The sequence below is a fragment of the Galeopterus variegatus genome, unplaced genomic scaffold (assembly GCF_000696425.1).
Source record: "Galeopterus variegatus unplaced genomic scaffold, G_variegatus-3.0.2 Scaffold212, whole genome shotgun sequence".
Classification (NCBI taxonomy): domain Eukaryota; kingdom Metazoa; phylum Chordata; class Mammalia; order Dermoptera; family Cynocephalidae; genus Galeopterus; species Galeopterus variegatus.
Window position 1 is genome coordinate 566,439 of NW_007726323.1, and position 14,585 is coordinate 581,023.

Sequence of the window (14,585 nt, forward strand, 5' to 3'; positions counted from 1 at the left end):
GATGTAAAAATTCTGAACAAAATTTTAACAAACCAAATCCAACAATACATAAGAGAGATAATACAACACTGCCAAGTGGGGTTTATCCCAGGAATGCAGGGTTGTTTTAACATTTTAAAAACAATGAAATTCACCACACTAACTAGAAAACCCAAAGGATCATTTCAATAGACATAGAAAAAGCACCTGACAAAATTCAATATCTATTTTTGATAAAAATTCCCAGAAAATTAGGAACAGAGAACTTCCTAAGCCTGATAAAGGGCATCTACGAGAAACCTACAGCTAACATATTTAATGGTGAGAGATTAACTCCTTTCCCCCTAAGATGAGGAGCAAGACAAAGATGTCTGCTCTTACCACTTCTATTCAGCATTGTACTGAAGGTCCTAGAAAATGTAATAAGGCAAGAAAAAGAAATAAGGAATCCAGATCAGAAAGGAAGATATGAAACTGTCTTAACTCACAGACAACATGACTATCTATGTAGAAAATCCAGTAGAATCTACAAAAAATCTACAAATAAGTGAGTTTAGCAAAGTTACAGGATACAAGCTCAATACAAAAAAAATCAATTGTATTACTATGTACAAGCAGTGAACAATCAGGTATTGAAAGATTTAAAATACCATTTATAATAGCATAAAAAGTATAAAATATTTAGGAACAAATCTCAGCCCAGAAACTACAGTGTGTGATGCAAAGAACATCAAATGAGAATCAAGAAACCAGAATCCTAGTTCTGGGTTGTTTTGTAACCTAGTAGCCTTGATCAAATCCTTTCTCTGGGCCTTTTCCTAACCTGTACAATAGCAGGACTGAATTAAATCAGTGGCTCCTCAATTTTTCTAAACCATGTATGCTTCTAAAAATTTCATAAAAGCAACAGAACATATCCCAGCAAAATGCTCTCCAGGAGAAAAGTCTGTATATAACCTGAGGGGAGTTCATGGATCCTGTGGAGCTCTATCTACAGAACCCCCAGATAAGAACACATGGACCACATAATCCCTGAGATTTTTGCCAGTTCTGGTGTCCTAAGGTTCTAAGACTTTTAGAAAACTACTTGGGAGAGTTTATTTTTTTTTTTGGAGGCTGACTGTTATGGGGATGAAAGAGAATTCTTTTGGTGCTCTAATTGCCATCACCTCCCCACATACTGACCAGTTTGATGGAGGTGGGATTCTCTACAACTGAGTAGGCAGGCAGAGGCAACATGATGAACTGTGTGGCTGGTGTAGAGGAGCTACTCTCACTGGAATCCTGTGGGCAGTGGAGAGAAGAACAGTTTCATTGAAACAGAGTGAAGAACACCCAGGGCCACCCAAAACACTGCAAGACTAGATCAAGTCCAATAACCACAGACAAGTGCTTATCCAACATGTATATCAAAAGAAATGAATCTACGATTATCTCAAAATAAAAAGTTTAAGAAAAAAGAGAAAACTATTACCAGGGAAAATATGCTATCCTCATTTTTTTTTACAGATGGAAAACTGAGGTTCTAAGAGATTTAGGACTCCAACATCATATAAGCAGTTTGTGAGAGAGTCAAATTCTTCTGACCCTGTGAAATGTTCTTCACACCCTATTAATCTGCCTTAAGCAGGCCAGTGGCATGCTTCATTATCATAAACAGCACTGAGGCAACAAATAAGGACTTAAGTCTGGGATAGACTTCTTAACCGTGTACCTGCTCTCTTCTGCCCAGGCCATAGGGGCTACAGTATGCTGGTCTTCTTAGCCCAAGCAGAAGGACTCCCATCTCTCTGAGGATGCTATTCTATCTAGGGCAACACAGGGGAGGTTGCACACTGGGGCATGGTGGCAGTTCCCCAACTTTCAGCTTGTGGGATCACTGAAACTGCTGCTTTCCCCTCAACTGAGCATGACATTTTGGCTACTGAATACAGATTTGTCTCTTCTTTCTTAGCTACTAGTCCTGTAAACCTGGCTTTGAAGAGAACATCTTTTATCTATGCCAAGGAAGACTTTTTGAAAATTTTTGTATAGAGTTTAAGATGCCAATTTGTTTGTTGAAACAGTCATCAAGGAACCTAAAACCCTAACTGATACTAATAGCCTAACAGATCCTGGCCTTGACTCATGGATAGCTCAAATAACCATTTCCAGCTCTCCTGCTAATGTACCTTATGTGAAGAAAATTCTGGCTGATCTGGGCAAAGAGGAGTTGGTAAGGGGCCTGAGAAACTGAAAAGAACTTTGGAGCAAGCCCAGGGGCAAGACACATTCAAGAGAACTGCAGTCCCACTAGAAGTGCCACAGCAGCACTCTTAATTACCACTGCTCCAGAATCACAATGCATGGTGCCAGCTGCCTTTTTAGTAACTCCAGACAAAGCAAAAGACGTAAGTATCAAAGCCACTTACCCTCATGACTGTAACCACAGACACACTCTCCCCAACCTGGGAGTGGGGCACAGCCAGGCTTCCAGCAGGGACATCTGATGAGCCATTCACTAAGGTCTCTTCAATTACCAGGCTTGTCTGGTAAGGTTGGTGGCTCTCCCCTACCTCCAAGGAGGCCTCCTCTATGAGCACATCCTGGCTGAGGATCTCTGAGGTGGCGATCTCCTGTACAGCACCTGGCTGGGCAAGGGTTCCCACCTCTTCAGTCAGGGCCTCCACAGCCAGGCACTGCTCTGCCATGCCTGCATGGCAGGGTACTGTCTCCGGGGCAGGGTTGGACACAAGAGGAGGTCCTTTAGGGGACATCTGGTTCTGAGCCACACACAGCTCTAGCTGAGGGCAGCTCTGGTCCTCTTGCAGGCTGCTCTTGGGGATGATGATGTAATCTGAGCGGGGGAGGATCTTGCGGAAACCTGGGATGTCTGGAACCACAGCAGTCAGTGCAGAGAGCTTAGAGTTCTGAGGATGAGAAAGACAGAAAAGGGGAGATAAGCAGAAATAAATGGATTAAGACAACATGGATATATATTTATTAGCTCATTTTTATTTTTTATTTTATTTTGCAAAAGGGACCAGAAAGACTCCACTCTCTTGACTTGACTCAGATAGGGTCAGCCTGTCTACAGCAACATCATCTTCATTTGATTCACACTTTAGCCAATGTAGCTTACTCACTCAGTCACACAGGAAACATAATATAGATTGAACTCTGGAAAGGGCACTGATCTTGGCATCTGAAACTGTGAGCTGGAACCCTAGGTCTGCATAGTCTTGAGCAAATTCTTTCCTCTCTGTGGACCTCTGCTACCCCCATCTGTAAAATGAGCTGAGTCTGCCATGTACTTGTGAGTTCCTTTTGAGATGTGGTACTTTAGGATTTCAAAACAGCATAAGATTTAAACAGCAGAATGTGAAATGCTCAATAAAACCCCCCAAAGCATAAAATACAAGTCAATAGACCGAGTTAAATCTCAAGGCAGCAAGTAAGGATTCTGACCACACTGGCTTCTCTCAGACTTGCAGAGAAGTGGATGTACATAACACAAAACTGAGAAGGTTTCCTGAAAGTATATATATATAGTAGGGGTTATCTGATAAGGTCCTGAGTATAGTAAGGGGCAAAAAAAAGAATATGAATATTAACACTGACTTAGCACTGATAATGGTTTTGAAAATGCTTTCAAACTTATTATCTAATTTTACCTTAAAAACAACACTATTAAGTTAGGTACTATTATTATTCCCATTTAACAAATGAGGAAACTGACACTGAAGCTCAGGGAGGGTAAACTTTTCCAAAACACAAAATTAGTAAGTAGTAAAGCTGGGACTCCAGGCCAAGTCTTCTAAGGAGTCAAAAGACCAGGTACTAGGAAGCACAACCCTGCATGGCTAATAGGCACCAAGAAAAAGGCATTTTTGTTTTATTTTTTCAATTTAAATTAAGTCACCCAATAAGGAAAACAGAAAAATTCAAAGTGGATGGATTAAGTAAGAACTGAAATTAGAGGGAACAAAAAAATAATTTCAGAAGCATCTTTTAGAAGGAACACTAAAGTCAATTACAAAAGGATCCTTAAATAAATCAAAAGCCAGAAGTTGATGAAACTACTTAAAGCACAAAGGAGGCACTCAAAGATGAAAGTTAAAAGAAACACTCAAATAAAACATAAAAGCACTCAGATTGAATCCTTTATGGAACCTTTAATGTAATGGGGAAATGACATTCTCAAATAACCCTTTGAAGCAGACAGGTTAGGAGAACAAGACTAAATGGCAGCAAATATATAGGATAGTATGGACTTAAATCCAAGCACAGAGAATTCAGGATGACCTGGATGACATTCATTTTACAGACTGGAAGGAATAACACTGGAACTATGGGCCCCGTACTTGGCAGGAGAACTGAAGAGCCGTCAAGGGCTCCGACAGGCTCCCAAGGTACACAGGCAGGAGGGTCTCACCGTCACATCAGGCAATCTGGGAGAGGTCAAACACAGCACATAAAGCTTCACCCAGTCTTGGTACATTCCAGATGCTCAATAAATGCCAACTTTTACTATATGGTCACTAGATATTATTTATTAACCAAGTCAGTACATGCCAAGAACTCAGGCAATTTACATTATCTATTTTAAACATTATGAGTAGATACTGTTCCCATTTTACAGATGAGAAAACCAAGACTCAAAAGTTAAATAATTTTTCCAAAGTCACCAGCCAGTTAGTATCAGAGCTAATCTGTTCATGTTCTTCACAGTAGTGGCAGATATGGTGATAAGCATATGGATAAGGAAGAATCATTGCAAACAATTTATTTAAATTTTTCTATAGTCTTGATAAGAACCTACATTAGTGCCTAGTTTTAAAAACCAAATCATTCCATGATTAGGTAAAAATGTCTTTATCATAGACAAAAAGATTGCTGACTTTATTATGGGGAAACCAAAGGGAATAGGTGTACTTTTCTTAAACTCTGCCTCTTCTACCCCAAAGGGATTATTTCCCAGGCTCAGTGTTTATAAACAAACCATCTAGAGGAGGGAGTGGAAAGCAGCATCTCCAAGACTATAGGCCTGTAGGTAACACAAAGCTCTCCCAGGAAGAGAAATGCTAAGTCAGTAAGGACAAAATAATCTAAATGACAGAATAGCAATAAGGGAAAATACAGACTGTTCTGCTGTAACATGGTTGCTGAGTTCCTGAGGAAGCTTTGCTCTACATTAAAAAAAAGAAGTTAGAGACAATTGTTTCAATTGAAGAAAAGAGTAAAAGTTAAAAGGTTTCAGCTTAATAGCAAGGTTATTTTTCCTACAAGAATTTCAGTTTTTAAAGCAGTTTAAACAGTTGTCAGTTCATATTGTTATTGTGAAACAGAAATAACATGGCTGACAGACATAAACCTAAATGCTTCCTTGCTAGTTCTTTAATCCAAGTATTCAAAGCCTCAGTCTCCCCCATTATCTTTGGCTTTAACCTTGCATTTTTCTTCTAGCATAGTTCACAACCACCAGTGGAAACCAAAAGAGTTTGTATTACACAAAGCAACTGTATCTACCTCTAAACACAACAATCCTAATTCCTGATTATGTTATAACTGTCAGCTGTCAGCAGCTATACAACACAAATTAATTTCATTACATTCCATCTGTAGTATGAAAACACATGATGTAAGATAAATGCCTATATAAGCTACTATGAGGGTACTTCAAAAAGTTCATGGAAAGATTAGTATTATCTTTTAATCATATTTTTTCCATGAACTTTTTGAAATATCCTCATATATTAAAGAAAAATACTTCCAACTACCCATGAGGATAAGGGGCTCCAAGTTATGCTAAAATTCCGTATTATCTTTTAATCATATTTTTTCCATGAACTTTTTGAAATATCCTCATAAATTAAAGAAAAATACTTCCAACTACCCATGAGGATAAGGGGCTCCAAGTTATGCTAAAATTCAGAAAAGGAACCTAAGGCTCACTGCAGTGAACTCAGAAAATGTTAGCTCCCTGTATTGCTGCAACCAAAGAAAACAAGAGAGTACAGAGCACCATCAAAACAGGAACAGACAACACCAGACTCAAGAAAGATAAAATTATAAAAATTTTCCCCCAAAAAGGAAAGAAAACAACAGAAGGTTGGTCTCCCAAGGCCTTCACTATTGAATCAATGGAGAAATTAGTTGAAAAAAAAAAAAACATTACTTACAGGATCCAAACCTTCTTTCTCTAGTTTGGCTTTCTCCAAGTAGTAACTCCTCTCGGCCACGCTGAGAAGCCTCCAACTCTCACTAATCTTCTTATTGATCTCAGATTGAGGGAGGTGGGGGAGCTCCTGCTGCACTTTCAGGTAGATGTCGTAATAGTACAAAAGGTAGGCAGACCTGAGGAAGCAATGACTTCTTCAGGCTTTCCCTTATTCAACCAGTAAGTACTACAATGTTAGGGTTAAGGCAGTCAACAGGTTGATACAAAACCCAGCTTCTCATTTCAAAGCATTTATCTAAAAAGAGACTAAAGTCAAGCAGAGACACATTTAAATAACACCTCCAGATGGTGTACGGGAAGAGGGCAAAACGAATAGTAAAGAAAGTGGCTGTTGTCCCTTCAGAAACCTGGAAGCAAAGGCTCACCTGCTTTACTTTTCCATGGACCACTTTCCTGCAGGAATGATTGGCTTTAAAACCCGGTATAAGCAAAGAAAGACACATGAGTCCCGTCATCCCACTCTCAGGGAAGGATTACTCAGGGGACTTATTACCTAGTCTGGTCATCACTCACACTCTCTACTCCTCTACACAGCCTTTGGTCATCTAATGGGTCAATAGCACCTCCCCAAGGCTGAGAGAGGAAAGCAAGTAGAATGATCAAAGTGACCCAATGTTGGTAGCCTCAGCTACCAAGTTTGGAATTATGAGGGAGATTAGAGCTACAATATCTCCATAGATATCATCAGTACTATTTATAATTCCATAATTTTATGAATGCCTTGCTTTAAATATTTAAGTAACAACAATGGTAATAATAATAAATAATGTAGCTCTTTGTATGTAGTTTCTACCTTCTGTATGATAAAATATCTTGCAACAACCTATAAAAATAAGCAAAGTTTAGCTAGGAATGGCAAATGCTGGCATAAATCCAGCCACTTCCCACTCTCCATTTCTCTCCCCCCAATCCCACTGCCTATTCCAAGACTTCAACAATTGATACTCTTTCTCAATGAATCTTAAAGTCTTTCTCAAAGAGCAAATTCTGTTATAAACACCAGCAGCAACGGAAACGTGTTGGCTAACCTGGGTTTCTTGGCCTTTTCTCCATGTATTTTATACTTTTTCTTCTTCTTGGGTGGCCCAGAGGAGGTATAACAGTAGGCTTCCTCAATTTCCTCCATCACGACAGTTACCTCAGTACCATCATATGATGTATCCATGGCTAGAAGAGAGGAAAGTCAAGCACAAAGTTTCAAGAATCTGCCTAAAAGGGGAAGCAGCCTCCTGATCAAATAATCCCTTACCTCTGCTAGGGCCTTAAGGTTTAGCCATTTCCAAAACTCAGCAGATCCTAAGCACCTGGGGTACTTGTTAAACATACAGATCCCAGGGCTCCACTTCAGCCCTTCTGAATCAGAATCTCTGAACCATATGGAAATCTGTATCCTTAACAAGTGCCCCAGGTGATTCCTTTCACCAGGCAAATTTGGGACCACTGGCTTAGCCAGCCTTTTCACTTATATTCACTCACAGAATACTCATAGTTATCTTCCAACTCAAAAGATTTATTAGTTCCACGTTACAAGAATTCTATATGAAAAGGGTTAAAAAGAATACTTGGCCATAAATCACAAGTTCTGGCCCCTCCCTCCTTCATCACCTTAAGCAAATAGCTTCATTCAGTCATTCATTCAAACACGCAGCAAGTGTCTGTATATGAGAGATTTCATCACACTGCCAGCTTGTATGATTTGGGGTAGGTCCTTTAGCTGCTTCAGGTTCAGATCTCTCTCATGTATAAAAAAGACGTCTTACCCACCTTACCACATATTTACAGTGATAAAAGATATAATAGACATAACTATTTTAGAACAGTGAAGTGCTACACAAAAGAAAGGGTTCATTTTTAAAGATGAGATGGTGGACTTCAGAGATGAGTTTTTTAAAATTCAAAATCCAACTCTCTGGCCCTTCTTTTATCATGTTACACTGTTACTCATCTTTACTGGCAACTCTAAACCAGCACTGCTCAATAAACTGAGATGATGCAAATATTCTTTATCGGTGCTGTCCAATATAGTAGCCACTACAATAGCTACATATGGCTATTGAGCACTTGAAATATGGCTATTGTGACTAAGGAACTGAATTAATTTTGTTTTGTTCAAATGTAATTAAATAGCTACATATAACTAGTGGCTACAGTATTGGACAACACAGGTCTGAACAGCAATCTGACAGACCAACATTAGCTCTCTGGCGCTGGCCTAAAAAAAAAACACAGAGAATCTACTAACAGCTTTTATGTCTAGGAAAAGGTGGGCATAAAAAACTGACTTGTTCAAGAAAAGTTAGATTATTTGTAGCCAACTTCTAAATTGAAGTTTTACCAAAAGCCTCAATCCTTGGAGGGATACAGATTCCCAGAAACTACTTGCATTTTATGAGAGGGAAATAACATAGTTGCTCCTGAAAATCTGTCAGAAGAGAATTTAGGGTTCTGGGAAGAGGGAGTTGTGGTAGTCAATGGCATAAAAAACTGACTTGTTCAAGAAAAGTTAGATTATTTGTAGCCAACTTCTAAATTGAAGTTTTACCAAAAGCCTCAATCCTTGGAGGGAGACAGATTCCCAGAAACTACTTGCATTTTATGAGAGGGAAATAACATAGTTGCTCCTGAAAATCTGTCAGAAGAAAATTTAGGGTTCTGGGAAGAGGGAGTTGTGGTAGTCAATACTGGATCAATGTGTGTAATACAAAGCCCACTCACATCTCATTTAGCCCTCACTCCACAAATGATAAAGTATCATGAGAAAAAAAGCACTGCATGTCGAGTCAGGAGACCTGGATCGAAGTTTAAACTCTAACCATGTGATCTCAGACAAGTCTATTCCATACCCTAAATTTTAGCTGTTTCTGCTATGAGATGAAGAGAATGAATTTAGTGGCTCCTAACATTTTGGGAGGCAATAATCCTTCTGACAATGTTGTCAAAGCTAAAAGCCCTCCCTAAAAAATGCTGACACAGTATTTCACCTATAATTTTAAAGATATACCCTTAGATTAAGAACACATTATTCCTAAGGTTCTTTCTAGCTCACTGTCATCTCTACATAATTCCTCTTCCCATTTAAAAAAAAAAAAAAAAAAAGACTAACAAAGAAAAAACCCCAAAACCTGTATTCTAACTGTCACAGTGCAACCCAGGGAGAGAACATAGTCCACAACTTGGCTGGGTATGCAATAGGCCAGTAAAGGGTAAGGGAAGCCAGAGTTCAAATAAGGCTATGTGGGGACTGTGCTTTTTTGCCCTTAATAATTGACTTCTTGGCCCTTGAAAGCCTTGTGAAGAGCAGTAACTGCAGGAGAGCATCTGTAAAGAATGGCACATAAAGTTTTAGCATCCAGACAAAAACAAGTTAGGAAACAAAATCATTAAAACCACCTTGGGGTGGAAGCAGGAAGAGACTCCCCTTGTTTTTTGTTTGTTTGTTTACTACCCTGTTCTAAGCCTGGGTCCAAGTTTGTTTTCAGATCCTATGCCTCAGTACAGCAAAGCAAAGAAAGGCAAGATAACACAAAGGTTAAAACCAAGGATTCTGGAAGACAGAAGATCTGGATTCTAGTTTAGGTTACACTGTTTAAAAGCACCAGCAGAGAGCCCGATGACTTTAAGCGATCTACTTACCTTTTCTAAGCCTCAGTTTTCTCATCTGTAAAACAGACTTACGGGAAGTAACTGAAACATGCGAGACACCCTGACCGTCCCGTCAGAACCTCCTCGGAATTTCATGAGATGGCCTGTGACGGCTCAGCTATTTGACTCTGGGCTAGTTCCTCTCTAGGTGTCAGATGTTCCAAAGGCTGTGGGAGGAGGACACTAAGGCTCACTGGTCCTAACTTTGTGGAAGAGGCAACAGAGGCTCAGAGAGCCGCAGCACCCAGCTAGAGGTCGCCCAGCAGGTCGGCAGCGCGACATGGCCCTCCAGGGCGGGACTTACCCGGAGGAGCGTGCACGCCAGGCGGCTCACATTCCCGGAGGCTCCCGGCCAGGGGGCTCTACGAGGGGGATGGCCGGCGCACTCGCGCTCCCCGCTGTCGGAGACAGGCGGCTCCAGTTGTGACAGTGGCAACAAGGAAGTGGAGGCGAAGGCTCGCGCGCGCATCCCGGGGGCTGGAGGAGCCCCGGCCCCGCGGCCCCGCCCGGCAAAACTCGGCGCGGAGTCGCGACAGTCTCTCTCGTACTCCCTCCTCGGAGTCCTGAAATGGGTTCGCGAGGGCGGATGTAGGGGCACTGGTCCACTCCGCAGGCTCCTCACCGACTCCTGCCGAGGGCCCCGGGGGTCAAGCCCCGGGGAGCCTGAGGAAGACAGCAGGGACGCAGGCGTCGCCGCGGCACGGGTTTGGCGGTAGCGGGATCAGCACACCTCGGATCGCCAGGGAGACCCGTCCCGGCGGCCCTTGCGGCGCACCGGAAGCGGCCGGCAGCGCGTGACTGCATGCTACACCTCGCGCAAGCGCAATAGTCCAGCCCTTACAAGGGAGGCGGGCCACTAGGAACTGGTTAGAGGCTTGGAGAGGGGCTGCTAAAGCGGACGGACTGCTTCCGGCCAGAGGTCCCGGGCAGAGGAGGAAACTGTGGCTGCCGGCTGTGGGACCGCCCCCCACCCCCACCCCCGGCCGTTCAGCCCCCAGGCACTGCTGTGGGGAGTTCAGGTAACAGGGGTGGAGCTGTGCCGAGTTTGAGGAGTCGAGGCCCCGCTTCAATCCCTAGAGCCCTGTCGGGCGCCACCTTCTCAGCACGGCGTTCAAGGCCTGTCCCCAGCCTTCCTCAGTCTGTCCCTGCTCATTCAGGATAGAGTTTATACTTCTGAGTGCCGCACTCCAGTGATCTGCCCCCAATCCGTCTCTCCCACTGTCCCACGGATAGAAAAGTAAGTTCCTGTAGTGATTCAAGCCGAGCTGAATGACTGTGTGGAGAGGCTCCGGGAATTAGGTAGGAATTGGATTGTCTTTTCCTGCCGGTGTCACAGATTGTTCCACATTTGTACAAGTTCCTGCACGACCCTCCCTATCTTGCAAATGTCTTTTCAGTCTGACCACTCTCCATCTACCACTGTCATCAACCTCCTAGCCACCATCCCACATCCACTCTTGTTCCTCTACAACCTATTCTCTACACAGCAGCCAAATTGGTCTTTTTGCACTGAAAGTCTGATCAGGTCACTCCCTGCTTAAAACCCTCCAGTGTCTTCTCCTTCATTTAGAATAAAATCCAATCTTCTTAGCTTGACCAAGACTTTGTCTGGTTTGCCTATTGCTTCATTCTCTTTCCATGTCTCCTCAATATGGGTAATTCCCAGAACAAGCTATAACTCTGTAGTGTTAACAGTACTAGCTTTGTCATGAGCCTCCCTGGGTTTGAATCCCAGCGCTGCCACAAGTGAGCTGTTAAGCATGTAAAGGGTTTAACAAATTATGTTTACCCAGTAGATCCTCCATAATTGGTTCCCATCTTAGTGAATGGCATCACCATCCACTGGATTGCTCATTGTTCAACCCAGCAATGTGGGAGTTATCCTTGACTCCTTCACTTCACATCCCGTCCATCAGCGAGACCTGCAAAGATATGGCCCCAAACTGACTACTTACCATCTCTTATGTTACTAGTCTAATCCAAACCATCATCATCTCTCATCTGGACTCCTGCTTTTTCTCTTACACCCTTCAATTCTATTCTTCACACAGCAGTCATCTCTCTCTCCTTGCTCAAAATCCTTCAGTAATTTCCTATTGCACCCAAATTAACATATAAACTGTATATGGCCTAGTAGACTAGCCTGCTTTATCCTCAGATTTAGGGCCTCCCCTTAAGAGAATGGACTTTACGTATTAGGTTCTCTACCCTGCAACTAAAGGACTCTTTTTAAAATGCAAATCTGATCATGTCGTTCCAAAAACAAAACCAAAAAACCTCCACACACAATCAGTGGTGCTTGAACAACACAAAACAAAACAAAATGTCCAAAGACCTCCTATTGCCCCGGGATCAAACTAGAATCCTAACTAGGCCTTTCTGCGACTTGATCCTTGCTTTCTTCTCCAAAGACTTACATTTTCCTGATCATGACATTTTATTTTCTGTAATACTTCATTGTCTTTACACATATTTCCCTACATCACATGAATTCCTGTTTATTTATTCTTTAAGGTCCAACATTAAAATTGTTTCTTCTTTGAAGTGCAGTGCCACTTCATGCCCCACCCAAGTTGATTATCTCCACTTCTGCCTTCCTGAAGTATGTACTCTGTTACCTCTGTTATAGTATTTCACACTCTAGTTTTTGTCTTCCCTGCTTCCCTGGTAAGCTGCTCAATGGTGGGCACTATGTTCCATTCATCTCTGTATGGCTGACATCAAGCACAGTGCTTGACACACAGAAGATGCCATGAATAGATATGTAGATGTGTGGAGATGGTGGCAAAAAATCTGCCCTTGGGAAGAGGCAATCACAGCATAAGGTCATAGTAATTTCTCTTGTCCTTTGAGGACTCTCATGATAAAATGCCTAAGCAGGCATTTACCAAAACTGCTACTGCTGGATTGTGTATTGTTTGACCAGTGGTGGGGTAGATCAGGGGATGGTTGTTTGTTTTAAATTCTTAATAACTCTAGACAGAGCACACAGACCACAACACTCTCCAAATACCTTATCTCTGTTTCACTCACTTATGCCACCATTCTGGCCCCTAAAGGCATTTGAGTTTGGAGCACCCATCTAGGGACCAATACTTCAATCTGGAAGGACCTTATGGATCATCTGGTCTTGTGGTTTGCAATCAGAATCACTATGAGAGCTTTTCAAAAATATATATATATATATATTGGGCCGGCCCGTGGCTCACTCGGGAGAGTGCGGTGCTGATAGCACCAGGGCTGCGGGTTCGGATCCCATGTAGGGATGGCCGGTTGGCTCACTGGGTGAGCGTGGTGCTGACAGCACCAAGTCAAGGGTTAAGATCCCCTTACCAGTCATCTTTAAAAAAAAATATATATATATATATATATATATATATTTCCTCATGGAGATTCTTATTCAGTAGGTCCTAGGTTGGGTCTGGATATCAGATTCTGATATGCCCTCCCTGGTTGAGTCCATTTTAAAATGGGAGAACAGGCCCAGAGAGGAACCGTACTATTACCTGCCCCTCACTTCTGCTGTCATCTCTACCGGAAGTATCAGCAACAGCATCCTGATATCCTAATTGGTTTCCTTGTCTCTTTCATTCATTTTCCACTAAACAGCCAGAGTGGTCATTTTAAAATGCAGAACAGATCATGACACTTGTGTGAAAACTTTCAGTGGATATCTGTTGCACTCAAAATACCAACTCTTTACCACAGCATCTTTGAAATGTTGTGACTCTCCACCTTTTCATACACTTGGAGTCATGCAGATCTTGCAGTTCTTTGAATACCTCAAGCTCTTTCCTGCTTTTCAGATTTTGCTGATGCTATGCTCTTTGCTGGACTGCCCTTTCCCCTTGCTCTTTGTGGAGATCTCAGCTTAAATGCCATCTTCTCAGTGAGACCACCCCTGACCACCGTTTGTAAATAGATTTCCCTTTTTATTCCCTTTCAAAGTCTTTATTATCATCATAGCACATATCACACTCCATAATTATTTTATTTATCTTTTTAGTTATTGTTTACCTCCAGCACCACATTTTATAGTTCATAAAGGTAGGGACCTTGACTCTGTTGTTCACTGCTGTATCCTTACTGATTGGTACCTGTAAATATTCATTAATTGAATGTATGGCTACCAGAAACATCTTCCCATGGTGAAAATCTTTCCAAGTCGCATGGTGATAGAGCTTTGAAGATCTCATTTTAGTGGAGTTTCAAGCAGGACCATGGAGTGGCAGAAATAGCACTAATCTGAGTCAAGAAATCTAACCTCGATAGGCCCCTTTCCTGGGCCTCAGTTTCTGTATCCATAAAACAAACTGGATAATAACTCCTTGGATTTATAAGTGCATTGTTATTTGCAAAGCTCTTTCACCACCTATTATTTCAATCTATTCTCATAGTAGGCAGAACTGACATTGTTATTCCTATTTTTACACAGGCTCTGAAAATTTAACTAGATTATCTATAAGACCACTTCTATTTCCACCTTTCTGTCAATCTTTATAAGTAGTCTCTAACAAAAAGTCAGTAGCCTGAATCCTATCTTCTCTAGACTTTGGCCTTATATTATTATTTCCTAATAGGATTTTTAAAAATCCGAACCCATCTTTTAGGGGGACTCCATTATCTTTGTTCCCTGATAGGTACTCCATTTTGTCTTCTCAGTTTTCCACACTTGTGGCAAAACAAGCTGCGGGAGAAACGGACACAGCCCTGTTAGTTGTGGCCCAACCCTCATTCCCCGGAA

General features: G+C 41.8%; 1 protein-coding gene across 2 annotated transcripts in view; it reads right to left on the reverse strand.

Moving 5' to 3' along the window:
- Positions 1 to 10,707, reverse strand: part of HMGXB3 (HMG box domain containing 3) — a 50,095-nt gene extending 39,388 nt beyond the window's left edge. Inside the window, exons 1-6 of one of the 2 annotated variants that reach the window (XM_008565906.1) lie at positions 10,146 to 10,422; positions 9,833 to 9,857; positions 7,228 to 7,366; positions 6,141 to 6,315; positions 2,391 to 2,888; positions 1,165 to 1,263 (exon numbers count right to left, since the gene is read on the reverse strand). In XM_008565906.1, coding sequence (XP_008564128.1) covers positions 1,165 to 1,263; positions 2,391 to 2,888; positions 6,141 to 6,315; positions 7,228 to 7,366; positions 9,833 to 9,857; positions 10,146 to 10,310 — 1,101 coding nt within the window. In that variant the 5' untranslated portion in view covers positions 10,311 to 10,422. Of the gene's footprint in view, positions 1 to 1,164; positions 1,264 to 2,390; positions 2,889 to 6,140; positions 6,316 to 7,227; positions 7,367 to 9,832; positions 9,858 to 10,145 lie in introns of both variants that reach the window. The other variant, XM_008565905.1, reaches the window with a different exon arrangement.
- Positions 10,708 to 14,585: the final 3,878 nt, after the last annotated feature.